We start from the raw sequence: 15,725 nt of genomic DNA on the forward strand, positions 1-15,725 counted from the left end.
ATTAATAGGCTTGACACTTGGAAACCAAAAAAGTGAAACCAGACTTTTAAATTCAGACTAAAGATTTTCTTCAGCACCCAGCTTTCTAAAATAGCCATAGATCTTTAGCCAGAAAATATCACCAGATTATCTGGTCTGACCACCAGTATATCACAGGTCACTGAACACTACCCAGCCACCTGCACACTAAAAGCCCATTGGAATTAAACCAAAGTATTACTGCCCTTGTAAGACTTCTCTGTTGTATGCCACATAGAACAGGAGAGATAAGGGTGAACCAGTGCCTGAAGCCCCTGAAATCAGAGAATGAGACCCAGATGTTTCTAGCAAGTGACTAGTTCCAAACTGCAGGAAAGGTGGGGTTTTTTTGGTTTGTGGTTTGTTTTTGTGTTTTTAAACAAACCAAAAAAACCTAGTCACTGCTAGTCTGGCTGGCGGGAGGGAAGAATTCCTTCCTGACCCTGAATATGGGCAACAGTTAGTTGTTGAGCACGTGAGCAAGACTTGAGAGAATGCTTGATACCACTTTAGACCACTGGCCAATACCATCCAATGTCCCTTCTCCAGCTGTGGCCATCTCTGGTGCTTCATATGAAAGACGAAAAAGAAATCAGTCAAAATATCAGTGGGGGCAACTCAGATTCAATACCTAGTCCTTTTAAGGTCTCTGAGAGCTTTCAGTCCATTTCCTTGGTTTTACTTTTGGCTTCACGCGAGACAAGATTGAACATTCTTAGTATATTGGAGATTTAAAAATTCAATTCTAAAAATCAGGCTTTCTCAAAAGCAAAAAATCACAAAAACAACAAATTCCTTTGTCCTTGAAGTGTGGGTGACAAAGGGACCCAATCTAGTCAGCTTGAGTTACTTTTTAACTTCTGGTACCACAACTGTATCTTCCAATTTTTGTAGTTTGACAGTCACTGTTATCCTGTTTTTTAAAAATGTTTCCGCTGATGCTTTGTGGCAGACCCACACAAATGGGGAACTGATGATACAAAATAATGTCAAATGCTCACAAAGAATTGGAGAATAAAACCTCCAATTTTTGCTATAGTTACTTTAAACATTGGTTGCAACAGTAGCATATTAGGTTCTTTATCCCTTTAAAAGAGTAACAGATCAATAGCTTCAAAGACAAGTGGAGTCTTCCCCTGCTCCACAATCAAAGCAAAGCTGAGTCGATGTGTTAATTATATTTGCCATATAAAAGCCTTGCTGGGTACTTGTAAATAAATAGCTTATATTAACAAGGCCAAAATAATTAAAATAGTTATATGGTTCAATTTTAATACATAGTACAATATGCACCTGAAGCGCCACTTAAGTGTGTGGTGGGATCCATTAAATGATGCCAAGCTGTCCTGGAAAACGAATGCTATACAAAATAAAGGTGCCTACTGAAAAAGGCATGTTGAACATATTGCATTGACTGGCCATTGTATGAAAACAGATTTATTAGGCGAAGGTGTTACATATAAATGGATGCTGTCTGGCACAGGAAATTAACTTTTATATAAAGAAAGGTAGAGTGAATTACATCTACTACAAAAGGTTCTAATGTAATAATTTTACCATTATTTCATGACTGAAATCTAACACGTACTTGAACGCCTTGCCAGTATGAAAAATAAGTGGGGTGATCTTAAACTAAATTGAAGTAAATAAAAATAGATGAAATTTGTCAACAAGAAAATAGTCTTAGTATAACTTTGCTTCTTTAAAGGAAATTACTGTTTAGGATTACAGATTGTTAAAGAATAGATTTAAAAATTACAAATCTTATTTTACATAGACTCTGACAGTAGTTCTCAATTTCCACCTTATTTTACCTCCCAAAACCATGCCTCTCAAGGACTGATTCTCGGACAGTAGCTTGGCTAATGACATAACACATCAAGCAATGCAGTGAATGTAGCTTTATTTTAGATGGTGGTTATGCCAACTGTTTCACAAGTTCTGAACTGAAGTCCTAACAAGTGTTTAGAAACTTATAACTGCCTCAGAGGAAGACAAACATAATATACCTTGCATACTTCGATATGCTATATTATGGAGAGCAGAAATTCCTTGAGATAGCGGATAGTAAGCTTGGATATATAGTACTGATGTTCAGACTAACTTTTAGCCTAGTTAAACTACAAGTGCTTCTATTTTAATCTGGCTCTTGTCTGTTTTCCATATTGTGCAGCAGTCAGTTCCATAGGCTGATACCCTGTTTCAAAATTTCCAGTCGTGTGCTGTCAGACTTTGTTGAACTGCAATGACTGTTGAACAGTTACGAAGCATCAACAGATAAAAACTAGAATTAAAATTAAAACATTCACTTGATTGTCAGATATTTAGTTTTAAGACATGAGTTAAAAAATATGGTTTCATATACCATAGGAGATAAAACTATGGCTTCAATGTCTAAATGATGTCCGAGTACTCACATTCCTAATTTTTTCTTTCTACTTTGAAAACCCAGATAGCTTCAAATTTTCTTCCTTCTTTGGATCTTAAATGGCAGTCTGAGTAGAGAGATACAATTTTTCTATGTAGTGGTATGAAATATATATTGAGAGAGGCACTCGCATTACAAGAGTTCAGAATCAAATATTAAGTGGAGTTTATCTAGAGCAGCAACCGGCCAGTGAACAGACTTAAAAAAAAGAAAAAAAAAAAAAAAAGGGGGCATTTTATCCTACTTATAGGCTGAATGACAAACTTTGAATCAGCTAAGACATAAATGGCCCAGGGATACACTTCCATCTTTGGAAATGGCAAAAATCTGTCTCCCATACTTAAATACCCCTTTCACGTTCCATGTCAAATACCACCAACAGAAGTGGACCAATAAAAGATATTACCTCACCCACCTTCTTTCTCTAACATCTTTAATGGTACAATACTCTTTCCTCTTGAGGAGGATACTGTGGAACTGATGGATTGATGCCCAAGTCACCTGGAGTGAGGCAGAGAGATTACTGCATCTGCTATATCTACTTTAGCTGTAGGTTTCCAGAAACCAATAAAATGCTGATTGGTTAATATTTTCTCCAAGTTCAGCCACTGTTCATGCGAGTGTCACCATAGTATCCAAATATTTCAGAGGCAAACTAGATATGCATGAGATCCCTAATAGGTAGACTTTTTGGAATCTTCTGTGCTTTTTTTTTTGTTCCTAAATTTGTATAGTTTATATACACAAACTATCATTTTGGTACAAAATCTTACACAGATAGGATTTGTGGCATGCCCTAAAGGTCGTCAAATTTGGATTAGCCTAGTTGCGGGCAGCCTGTTCCTCTGGACCCTACCCCCCCTTAACTGAGAACACTCACAATATTCTTTGGTACCTCTGTTCTTTGTTGCTTTCACTTTATTGCTCAGATTGTTTCATAGTGTAGCCCTAGCATTTCTTTTAGGCTACATCTAATACTATAGGACTCCTAGGCCTGCCTACGCTGCTGCTTAAGTTGATGTGAAAGCAGCAAAGAATCCTGTGGCACCTTATAGACTAACAGACGTTTTGGAGCATGAGCTTTCGTGGGTGAATACCCACTTCCTCAGATGCATGTAATGGAAATATCCAGGGGCAGGTATATATATGTGTGCTAGCAAGCAAGCTAGAGATAACGAGGTCAGTTCAATCAGGGAGGATGAGGCCCTGTTCTAGCAGTTGAGGTGTGAAAACCAAGAGAGGAGAAACTGGTTCTGTAATTGGCAAGCCATTCACAGTCTTTGTTCAATCCTGAGCTGATGGTGTCAAATTTGCAGATGAACTGAAGCTCAGCAGTTTCTCTTTGAAGTCAGACAGTTGCTGCAGTAAGTTACTGTTCTTGCTCATTGTGGACCCTCATTTCCTCGGCGGCGGGTCTCGCTGGCTCCGGCCGCTCGGGCTCCGAGGCGAGAGGGACAGTTGATGTGAGTTACTACGTCGCTCAGGGATGTGAAAAAATCACGTCACTGAGCAATGTAGCTTATCTCGACCTAGTGAGGTGTCTGCTCTGCATTATGTAAGCAGGAGATGCTCTGCCTCCAGCTTAGCTTTCACCTCTCGAGGAGTTGGAGGACTGAAGTCAACAGGAGAGCACTCTGCCATGAACTTATCGCATCTTCACCAGGCCCGCTAAATCAGTGCTGCTACATTGATCACAGCAGCACTAATTTAGCATGCAGGTCTAGACAAGCCCTTGGACTAGGTAACAGTTGTACCATATCTGTCTAGTTACTCATCTCTTATCTGGCTCTTCAGTTGGAGGCATGGCTGCACCTTAAACAGCTTCACTCCCCTAGATAACTGACTTCAGTTTTAGGGCATGTTGGATGGAGCTCCTTACCAGCTAATATATTTAACTTTCTAAATTGGAGGCAATTTGTAATGCCTCATCTCTAAAGCAAAGCTAGAAGGTAAGGAACTGGCCACTATACCTCTCTTAGGAGAAGAGTTTAAAGCTAGGAGTTAAGCTACATATCTGAATAGTTTGTTAGGCTGTTTTTGGGCAGGCATGCTGGACTCCAGTGGTAAAGCAATAAAGATGCCTACACTGTGAGGACTAAGTTGACTGAATTGGAGAAGTTCCCTCTATCACTGTTGCAGTTACTGCACCTTTTTGCCCCTTTAGTCTGAGTGTGCCCACCTTAGGTGTTTGGTTTCTTGTCCTTACCTGTCTCTGTGGAATTTCTCAATTCTCCTACCCTTAAACTGGGATCTGGGTACACTACTTGCTTATCAGCCTGCAGCTCTAACAGGGTTTTAAGGATTGATGACCAACAACTTTCTTAGAACTTTTATTTAGGAATTAGAACAAAACAGTAAATTATTTAAAACAGCCTACATATGCACTATTAGGGCATGTCTACACGAGACAATACTGCATGGCAATCTAATGCACTGTAGATTCACACCTTGGCTTGCCACACAGTAACATTCTGTGTAGATAAGTCAGAAGTCTCATATGTCATACAAACCAAGTTAGATGGTTGTTTTGTTCCAGTAGCCAGCTTAAATTCCCCTACAAATCCTCTTGTCTCTGCTCAATCTGTTTCTCTGTTCTACCTTGTTAAAACTGGCTTTGGAGTGCCCCAAAGAGCAGCCATTAAGGGTACTTACTTCGCTATCATCCATGAGTTACCCATAACTGTAAGCTGTTGGGTGACTAGAGAAGAAGGAAGGAGGCTCTCTCTAATAGGTTAGTGGGGTCTGCTAACCAGTCAGACCTCCAGGGTGAAAGAAGCTTTCTGTTATGTAGTAGTCACCCGTGTTCCCTCTAAGCTATGTGGTCGGGCAGCTGCCCAGGAGTGATTAAGTGCCATGCACTTGATTAGCAGAGCTGTGCACAATCCGGTAGCTGTGTTCAGGTGCCCCCCTCTACCTCCCCCCCTTTGCAGCCACGTTGCTCCTGGGACCCTCCTGCTGGCTGTGCAGGGTGTGGAAGGGGGGTGCTGATGTCGGGTGCTGCCCGCACCCCATACCCCATCTCTGCAGAGCAGGGGAGGGGGGACATGGCTCAGGATAGGAGCAGGAGAGCTTTCAGTGAGTGCCTTAAAGAGACTGCGCACAGTGTGTCTCAGAAACTTCCCCAGCAGCCAGCACACACTCCGTCTGTGTCGCGCTCTCTCTCACGCTGTCTAACTCACATCCCAATGCATACTAGTTGCTGTTGTTTCTACTTGGTACTTCCTGCAATGCACCTGTATTCTCTGTAATTTTATTCTTTCAAAATGTTTTACTGTTTTGACTGGTCTATGCCTTTTCATAATTTTTATTTCTTACACTTAAATTTACTACTTTGGGTAGTGAGTTCTACCGTGCTTAACCTGTGCTGGCTGAAGTAATTATCCCTATGGTAACGTTAAAAAAATATATATATATAGATTTTTTGTTTCTACTGGTGGTACACATCCGCACGTTACCTTGGTGCACATAAAATTTATTCCACACATGGATGGAAAAAATTAGAGGGAACATTGACAGTCATAACTTACTATTGGTAGATCTAGATTCAGTATTAAGGAGTACACTCTTTTGCTCATGAATGAGATTCATGAATCCCTTGTCTATTTCACCTATACTGAGTGAAATTCTATAGTCTCCATTATACATGTGGTCAGACTAGATGAGCATGATTGTCCTTCCTGGACTCTCTCGTAAGTGTAGATGTTTGAGAGTTAACTAAATGAATATCATCCAGTTTTCACACCATAGCATCCACTATGCTTTCAATTTTGATTCTATTCAGTACTAAGGGTGGCTTTCCTGTTTAATGGAAAAATGGAAGTTCAAATACTCCTGTGTTTAGTGCTGCAATAGTAAGGCTTATGAAGGATTTTATAACTATCGAATGTAGTCAATAAAAGAGTTGGTTTTGTCAGCAGATACATTGCACACCTTAATCTAAGGTAAATAATTTAAGAATGTGAATTTTAAGAAGTATATGTCTTTAAAAATAACTTCCAAATTACTGTGAATTAAAATGTGTATTTCTGACATTCAAGCAGAACCAAGACCGGAAGCATAGGACTTACGTTTATGTTCTGACAGTGACTGAAATATTGGAAGACTGGGAGGATTCAGTTAATATAGGCAAGTTTGTTTTTATCCTTGCTCTGTGCTAACTTTAATTATGAAGTGTATTTTATTTTCTAGAACCTACAACAGTGGATTCTTTTCTAAATCTGGAGAGAACCCGAATCTGTGGCAAAACTGAAATGATTGTAAATGTTTCCTCAACTGTACAAAACTTAACCTTCAAATACAATATAGAAATAACACAATATATGAAGTAGGCCTTGTAAAGCAATAAGATGGGATAAACGGTAACTTTAGACATAATTGGAACTCCCAGTTGGCTAGTCATAATTAGTCTAGTCATAATTGCAAGTGTTTAGAAAATGGGTATATTTTATAGAAAACTCTTTTTAGCAGATTTTTGCTTTTTGTTGAAAAACTTTCAATTTTTGTTTCCAGAAAACAAAAAGGTTTTGATTTCCATACAAAAACAATGACAAAGGCAGCATCAAACTTTAATGAAAAACTTGGATTAGCTTTAGTCAAACTTATACTTCATCACTTTTCTAGCACTCAAGCAATGCCAATATTAGTCATTATCAAGGATAAGATTAGATCATAAAGTCACAGATTCCATAACTGAGATCTCTGTGACATTTTCCGCATCAGCCTCAGAGCAGCAGGGCCAGAGCTCTCAGCCAGCAGTGGAGTACCTGGAGCCATCTCCCAGAGTGGGGCTTGGGCTGTCTTTCCCCCTGCTTGGACTACAGTCTGTCTCACCCCTTCCCCAACCATTTTTAGTAAGTCATGGACAGGTTGCAGGCTTCGGTAAATTATTGTTTGCCTACAACCTGTCCGTGACTTTTACTAAAAATAACCGTGAAAAAATCTTAACATTACACATAAGTTACGTTCACTGGCTAAAGCCTGCTATGTCAGTGATTCTCAAACTTTTGTACTGGTGACCCCTTTCACACAGAAAGCCTCTGACTGCCACCCCCCCCCTTAAATATTAAAAAAAAAAAGTGTGTTTAATTTATATCACTATTATAAATGCTAGAGGCAAAGCGGGGTTTGGGGTGGAGGCTGACAGCTTATGACTCCCCACATGATAACCTCATGACCCTGAGTTTGAGAAACCCTGTGCTATGTTTAGATCAGAGGTCAGCAGCCTATGGCACGCATGCCAAAGACAGCACACGAGCCGATTTTTAATGGCACTCTGCTGCTTGCTGGGGTCCCGGCCGCTGGCCCTGCTCAGCCAGGACCCCAGCAGGCAGCAGCATGCCATTAAAAATCCGGCCCAGCCCGGCCTGCTCGTCTCCACCCCTCCCGCTGGCATTTGTACATGCTTTCCTGACCTCTGTCACTTCTGGCAGGAGGTTGTGTTTCCGGGTTAGCGTGTCCATACCACTACCTGGTGTCTGCAGAGTCTGAGCAGTCCTTGAAGCGGCCCCGCTGGCAGGGGCAGGAAGAGGGACCCAGCCCCACCAGAGTTGCAGTGCCCATGAGGCCTGTACGTGGGGAAGGGTCCTGGGTCCTGAGTACGGCCAGCCCCGCTCCCTGGACTCAGGCAGGCTGCCCCGGGGTTGCAGTCCCGGTGCCGGGATGAGCTCAGCTCTGCACTGGGGCAGGCGGCGTCCCACAGCCTGAACCTGAGCCCCGGGGCTACAGCTTGCTGCCTGCTGGACTCTGGGAACAGCTGGGTCGCACCTCTTTTCTCACCCCAGGTCACTGGATCCCCCTCCCCTCTGGCATTGAGGGGAGAACCCAGGAGTCCGGAGCCCTAGTCTCCGTCTGCCCCCCACCCCCTCGAACAACTAGAGCCCAGCTGGAAACCTAGGAATCCAGAGGCCTCGCTCCCAGCACTCCTCCCTTGAGCATCAGACCCCAGCCCCTTCCCAGAAGTCCCAACTCCTCCCCCCCCAGCTCCCTGCCCTACCACCTCCCCACATGCCCCCAAGCCACTGCCATGATCCCTGCACACCTCTCACACACACCCTGCCCCATGCCCTGACTCCTGCACCCCCACACATACCCAGCCCCTACACACCCCATGCCCTGACTCTTGCACCCCCCACATTCCCACCCTAAGCACCAAATGGGAGCTCCTGCACCCCTCGCAACAAATGGGAGCTGCCCAGGTAAGCACTCCACACCCAAACCTTCTGCCCCAACCCTGAGCCCACTCCTTCATTCTAGCTCCTGGCCAGACCCTTCACCCCCAGCTCAGTGCACTCCCACCCTCAGCTCAGTGCAGAGAGAGAGAGGAAGAGAATGGGTTCGAACCAGGGAGAAGGTAAGTACCCACTCTGGGCAGGGCTGGGACCCCAGACTGGCAGCGGGCTGAGCTGCTCAGCCCCCTTCTGGTCTTGGGTCCCGGCCGCTGGCCCCACTCAGCCTGCTGCCAGTCTGGGGTTCTGGCTGCCAGCCCCTTGCCAGCCGGGGTCCTGGCCACCGGTCCCACTCAGCCTGCCACTGGCCTAGGTGAACGGAACTCCAGGCTGGCAGCGGACTGAGCAGGCCAGCGGCATAAGATCAGCATTTTAATTTAATTTTAAATGAAGCTTCTTAAACATTTGGAAAACCTTGTTTACTTTACATATGACAATAGTTTAGTTATAGACAGAGACCTACTAAAAAACGTTAAAATGTATAACTGGCACGCAAAACCTTAAATTAGAGTGAATAAATGAAGACTCAGCACACCATGTATGAAAGGTTGTCAACCCCTGGTTTAGATGCATATAGCATCTAGTCCAGTGGTTCTCAACCCATTTACCATTGTGGGCTGCATATGCAGTTCTGTGTTGTGGACTGCATCCACACAATGTGTACCCTGTGTGGCTCTGAGGATGTCATATGGGCCACAGCTGTGTGCTGATTGAGCAGTAAGTGGCCCATGGGCTGCAGGTTGAGAACCAGTGATGTAATCAGTCTAGTTAAAAAGCATTTTTTAAATGTATCACATGACTACCCTTTTGCTAAATTTAATCACTTACAGATATCCCTAACAAGTTAGTCTGCCTTCCGTGTGGTTTTACCTAAATATTAACTTGTTGCACTCATCGAACAGTGTGTTGGTTATCTGATGGATCACACAGGAATCTGCACTAAAACAGTATCCTTGGTTAGTAGATGGCTTTCCTGTTTCAGGAACTAGAATTTTAATACTTTAACATAATACTGTAAATTTATAGAATTGTGTTTTTTTTGCCATCTAGTGGTATGTCAGTCATGGCAGTATCCCTTTAAAAGAATGTTTTAAAAATTACAGTAGCAGCACAATATATGTAATGCAAGTTGTACAGCAAAATGAAAATAGAATTAACAAATTTTTCATGTTTTCAGTATAGAAATAACTTCTTTAAAAAAAACCAAACAAACCCTTATTGCAAGGGTTTCCAAACTGATACATGTACCCCTGGGGATATGCAAGACATCTCTGGGAGGGGGGGAGAAATTATATAATGGTGGATTTTATTTATTGTATTTTCATAGTAGACTACTCAAATGAAGCTTTAAAATTCTGGACATTTTGTTACATAAAATATGGTAGTTTAATTTACTTCAAGATATACCAATGAGAACACAGATGCTGACGTATGGAGCCCTCACCTCCAATCACCATACATTGCGGGTTCATTTGTCCAGCAACTGTCCAGTGTACTGAGCGCAGAACTTAGAGGTGTTTTCAGTTCTATACATCACACTGTAACAGGGGTCAGCAACCTTTCAGAAGTGCTGTGCCAAGTCTTCATTTATTCACTCTAAGGTTTCGCGTGCCAGTAACACTTTTAAAAGGAAACACTTTTTAGTGGCTGTGCTTTAGATGGCTTCATTTAGTCTTATCAGCTGAGACATGAGGTTTAAGAGCGTTTTAGCAACTTAAAGAGGTTGCTTCAGCAAACTTCCTGGCTGCTTTGTTCTCATTGGCTGGAGGTACTCCTCAGGAGTGGCCTGTTTTTCCTTATCAATTACCAGTGCCTGGAGCTCTGCTACTAATCTATCCTCTGCCAAATGTCAGATGTTAAATTTACTCCCCCTCTATCATCTTGAAGACGGCAGATGAATAATGCATATGTTCCCTTTGGTATGTTTAAAGTGAAATAGCTATTCCAGAATAACTTCAGGCATGAACACTTTGAGTGGATTATGCTACTTTGGAAAATGGCACTGCTTTCAGAAGTGTCCACACAAGGAGTCATTCAGGAGGAGTTTGTGTCGACATGCCCTGTGCTATAAAGAAGCCAACCATGAATCCATCTTTCCTGTTCCCAGCCATTAGGACTAGATGTGTTTGTTTTAAAGAGCTTGGATTCTGCATAAACTGATGGACTGGATAGAGTAGGTATAGGACCTCTACAAAAGAGACTCTATATCTAAAATGTTTTTTGTTAGCATCTATTTAGTTTCAATGAACAAGATAAGTTTGACTAAATCTTTGTTGTCCAACTTTTCTTGATGTCACTTCCCTATTCTCCAGTTGTCAGTCTACCAGAGCGCAGACAACCTGGATTTCCAATGTAAAGAAACAGGGGAAAACAAACCTTTTAGGACTCTCTACACAAAGAAGGGGAGGCACAAAGACCACTTTTCCTCTGCTGCTCAGCTGTTACTCCTGTGTTACATGCCACCCCCACTTACACTTGGGGGAAGGATGCTTGATCTTAATTCAGTTTGTATTTTTGCTTTGCACTTGACCTTTAAGTTTTTGGACCTGGAGTTTTTGGAGCTGGCTATTGTAGCTGAACTGCTATTGAAACTGGTTTGTAACCTATTTTTCTTTGATGTTAATTACTCATTCAGGAAGGAAAAGAGAGTGGTTTAAAGTAGAAGATGCTATCAAGGTTCTTCAGTGTCATAAGCCTGTTCATGCGGAATACCTGGAAAAACTGAAACTGGGCTGCTCCCCAACCAATGGGAATTCTGTGGTCCCCAATCTTCCTGATAACTCCTTATATGTCACTTCTGCACAGACTTCTGGGTTGCCCTCTACTGTGAGATAAAAATTGGGATTACCTTTTTACTCATGCACCATGACAAGGTGGAGGAGGGGGGAATGTATTTATGTTCACATGTAGACATCTTTGACTATCAGTCCTCAGCAAAATGTGTGAATATGTCATAACATTCAGACGCTGACTTTTTTTCCCTTTTAACAATGTAAAATAGTATTTCAGCAAACTAAAGCCATATATGGAATTTTTTAAGATGCCTTAACTGGCCATTTTTTAAAAACAATCAATATAAATTTACACATCTGCTAAAAATAACAAAAACGTCTGGGTTAAGTGGAACTTATTCCAGATTTTGGCATAATTTTTTTTAGTCAGGTAGTCTTTTAAAAAAAATTATTTAGCAGGAAAATTCTTGAACAAATGGCAGTAATGTTTCTCTTAAACTTCCACTCAAAATGTACAATTAAAGTGCTAGATGACCTCTAAAATACTACCACTATCTGGGAAACTGAGCATAGTATTCACCTTAGATACATAAGCATGACTACAATAAAGCACTAAATACATCCAGCCAATCACAGCAAAGGATTCAAACATCAAACAACATTTTTCCCTCTGTTACCTTGACCTGTGGAATCATAACATACAAAATGTAGTTGACAGCTCGAGCAAAGATTCGGAAAAGAGGCTCAACCATTGATGTTTAGTTGCTACAATTCCAAAAGCTGTTCAAAGACTTTTTTTGTAGGACTTGGCCAAATATGCAAGAAATTCATAATTGTAGAAAGCGGTACATGAAAACTGAAAACATGTTGTTCCCCCCCACACACACACACTCCCGCTGATCATTAATTGTTGCCTTCCTCTGATATCCTAGCATTCATTTTGCTGATGGTGCGATCCCATAGTTTCCTAGGATTGCATCAGTTTCTTCCAGTTTTGAGTCTCTTGTAGCTTCTGTGGCATATAAGACTAAAGTACAGTATTTGGAAGAAATTTATGCCTATAAGGGAACAACATGGCTAGGTCTAAGTCCATTAGCAAACTAGTAATCAAGAGGAAATGGCACTTTGTGGACTAGGAGCAGAAAGGGCTGGTGTTGACATTTCAGATTTACCAAAATTTTTGTTACCTTATTAATGACTATGCTGGATATCCCAATTAAAGTTGTAATACTTCAAAAATAGTCTTGACCGCTCAAAATAACGGCTTTTGCTCTCTGAAGTGAAAGTAGAGCTGACTAGCGTAAACTTGGGACAGCATCCTGTCATAATTACTATTTCCCCTGTACCTGTCAACCAAAAAAGATAGAAACTGAACTTAACCATGGGTCCCAAATATGTTCTTGCCACTGTGCCATTAAGACAGTTTTCTACAAAGAATGCCATCTAGCTCATGCAGGTACTTTTGGAATCTAAATATTAATTTCAGTCACCTCTTCTTTCTGGGCAGAAAGCCAAAACTGAGGTTAGGGTAAACATTGTGTGTCTTGTGAAGGCTGTTTTGAGTAAACTCATTCTTTTACATAGCATTCAAACCCTTTGTAAATAGTCCAACTGGTAAATAGTGAGTGTAAAATGGAAAGTAAATGTAATTTAAACATTTTGTTACTCAATACACAACTACTTTTTTAGCACAAATTGTGTAAAATGCTGCTATAAATTAAACTTTTGCGTGCTGTTACACTTTTTTAGGAAAATATTGGTGCCACAAGTGATCCTTTTTGAAAAATGAGATCTTTGTGCCATATATAAATGCATTTAAACCATGGATAGTAATGTTTTAGAGGTTTCACCTCATGTAAACTGCTCTTTGAAGAGGCCAAAAGAACTACTGATTAGAAATGGCCCTAAACATGAGCCAAAAAACAGAAGCTGCCTGAACTTTGAGGTGGGATGTTTTTTAAATCCCCAGATCAGCACTAGCCCTATGGTTCTAGTTCCAGGTACCTTCTAAAATCAGAAGAGCAGGCATGTCTTCTACGTGTAGTTCAGATGCCCCACAAAATGGTGGAATCATCATGAACAGTTGATCTCATGAGACTTCAGGTATTTGAGGGCCAAAATCTCAACAATTCATGAGATTTTTAAACCCATTTTAATTCTTCTGATCTAAACACCACCACCATTGCCTAGCTTTTGTCCTGACTGAAGGGCTTACAGAATAGAAAAGAGACTTACTAACTAAAACATCTAGAGAGCTGAAGTCGGGTACTTTGAAAAGAATGTCTCATGTACGACAGAATAGTTTAATGGTAATAGAAACATCTGATTTTTAAGTTGATCTAGTCTGTCTTTCTGAAACAGTGAACCATTGAACTTTTCACTCATTTTTGTGCAGTAGTCATTAACACATTAAACTGAGCTCGTAACTGTTAGCCTTTTGAGAAGTTTCTTTTGATTGTACAACATAATCCATGAAACAACATACAAAAGTCCAAAGTAGTTACTTGGCTTCTAGTTCATAACTGCTTCTATCTCAAAACAGTTTCAGACTCCTGAAATGAAAAGAGAACCCATATTTGTATAAGATACTAGTGGTAATGCATGATCTTATTTTGTAGCTCGCTATGTATTTGATAACTGTGTAAAAATGTACAGAATTGCTGTTGCTAACAAATTGTTGATTGCCTATAAATATTTTAATATTTTGGTTGCACACATTTTGACTGTTAATAGTGCCACATGAATTCTTAAATGCCATTCATTGTACAGATCTCTTCAGTCTCTATGCAGCTTTCAAAATGAAGCCCTGTATTGTTCAATTTGATTTCCTATGCTTTTCTATTCACAGAACTTTGAAGTATATGACAGTAAAGGTAAACTGACAATACTGTGCAGGCTCTTGGTTTAGGTATGCTACAGGAAACCATTCTGGCAAATTCCTTTTGTATATTTGAGTCTTTTAACAGTCTAAGTGAACACTAAAGTTAAATTCTACAGAAATGGATGGTGTAAAACGTGGGATAAGGAGGATAAAATTTTCCATCAGCTCCTGCTGTCAAGATTATCTATAGAACCATGTTACTGCCAGCAGTTTCCTCATGTTTTTACAAAGGTTTCCAGTTTGGTTTATGAAGTAACTAGTGGTGGTTTTATGGCTTACGGTGGTGCATTTGTGCAAATAGGACTAGAATTTACCTTTTTAAACCCCGCCCCCCCCCCCCCAAGTGAGCTGCTTGCGGCTCTGAGGTTTGCCTAGCTGTGTAAACAGAAAAAGGAATCTGATTTGCATCAATGGTTTTCCTGTAGCAGCCATGGTTTGGGATCATGATGACCCAAGATAAAATAATGTGATGTGATATTGCCAATGGAAATAGTGAAAAGCATAATTTGGTGACTTACTGCACACTAACTTTGCCCAACGTTGGTGTATTGACAAGTCACTGGAGAAAATCAAAAGGGAAAAACCTAGCTGGTTTGTTTATCAACTTTGTTCTGAGAAGAGAAATTTGAAGGAAAATCCCCAATTTAAATTGTAAACATTTTGAACTGCTTGCATGGATTTTCTTTAAAGATTGATGTAAGAATTTTGACTTTTTTTATATTTGAGATAAATATCAAAATAAAATCTGAACTAGTGCTGTGTGCCATCTTTCAGTAGGCACTAGTTTTACCACTGGTAGCAAAGTGCTGATATACAATGCTTGTGCCCCATCTGAAAAGGGTTTGAGGACTGCTTAAAATATAGCTCCACCACCATGGTTAGCCCTCTCCGTGCTCCAGTTCAAATGTCATTGTAAATGTGGCCTAAAACTGACAGTCATGCACACATGCTCCTGTTGTGTTCTGAATAGTTGAAGTAATAGTGTGGGTGCAAATACAGTTGAGAACTTTTTTTAATGGCTTCTACAGCCCTGTGCTGTAAGAGTTGTCTAGTCACAAACCTTTTTAAACTGAACTTGGCAGAGTAGAGCTATTTTCATTCTTCGAGCTACTTAAAGTGCCAGGGTTTGTAAATGTTCAAGTCCTCTCTGCTCCAGCCAGATCAGTCACATTCCTTACTCCCTGTCTACCATGTAGACATTGTTGATAGTCCTAAACTGTAGCACTAGTTCGGCTTTTTTTGTAGGAAAAGCAGTTTTAAAGCTTCCTTTTTGTCTTTTAGTGCCAGCTGTGGAGGGCAGGTTCTCTCTCTCATCCTGGCACTTGTTTCCACTATAGGAGAGGGGATCTTAACTTCATACTCCATTCTTTCTCCAACATGATAGATGTCTCATGTAGGACACCTAGCAAACACTGATGCTGCTTGCAAATCTTTCTGAGAAG

General features: G+C 40.9%; 1 protein-coding gene across 3 annotated transcripts in view; it reads left to right on the forward strand.

Annotated features, from left to right (window-relative positions):
* The window catches only part of NUDT4 (nudix hydrolase 4), a 62,008-nt gene extending 46,970 nt beyond the window's left edge, over positions 1-15,038 (forward strand). The window contains exons 4-5 of one of the 3 annotated variants that reach the window (XM_050935945.1): positions 6,484-6,575; positions 11,310-15,038. In XM_050935945.1, coding sequence (XP_050791902.1) covers positions 6,484-6,575; positions 11,310-11,505 — 288 coding nt within the window. In that variant the 3' untranslated portion in view covers positions 11,506-15,038. Of the gene's footprint in view, positions 1-6,483; positions 6,576-11,305 lie in introns of all 3 variants that reach the window. The other 2 variants (XM_050935948.1, XM_050935952.1) reach the window with 2 other exon arrangements.
* The last annotated feature ends 687 nt before the right edge of the window (positions 15,039-15,725 follow it).

The sequence above is a fragment of the Gopherus flavomarginatus genome, chromosome 1 (assembly GCF_025201925.1).
Source record: "Gopherus flavomarginatus isolate rGopFla2 chromosome 1, rGopFla2.mat.asm, whole genome shotgun sequence".
In the NCBI taxonomy this organism is placed as follows: domain Eukaryota; kingdom Metazoa; phylum Chordata; order Testudines; family Testudinidae; genus Gopherus; species Gopherus flavomarginatus.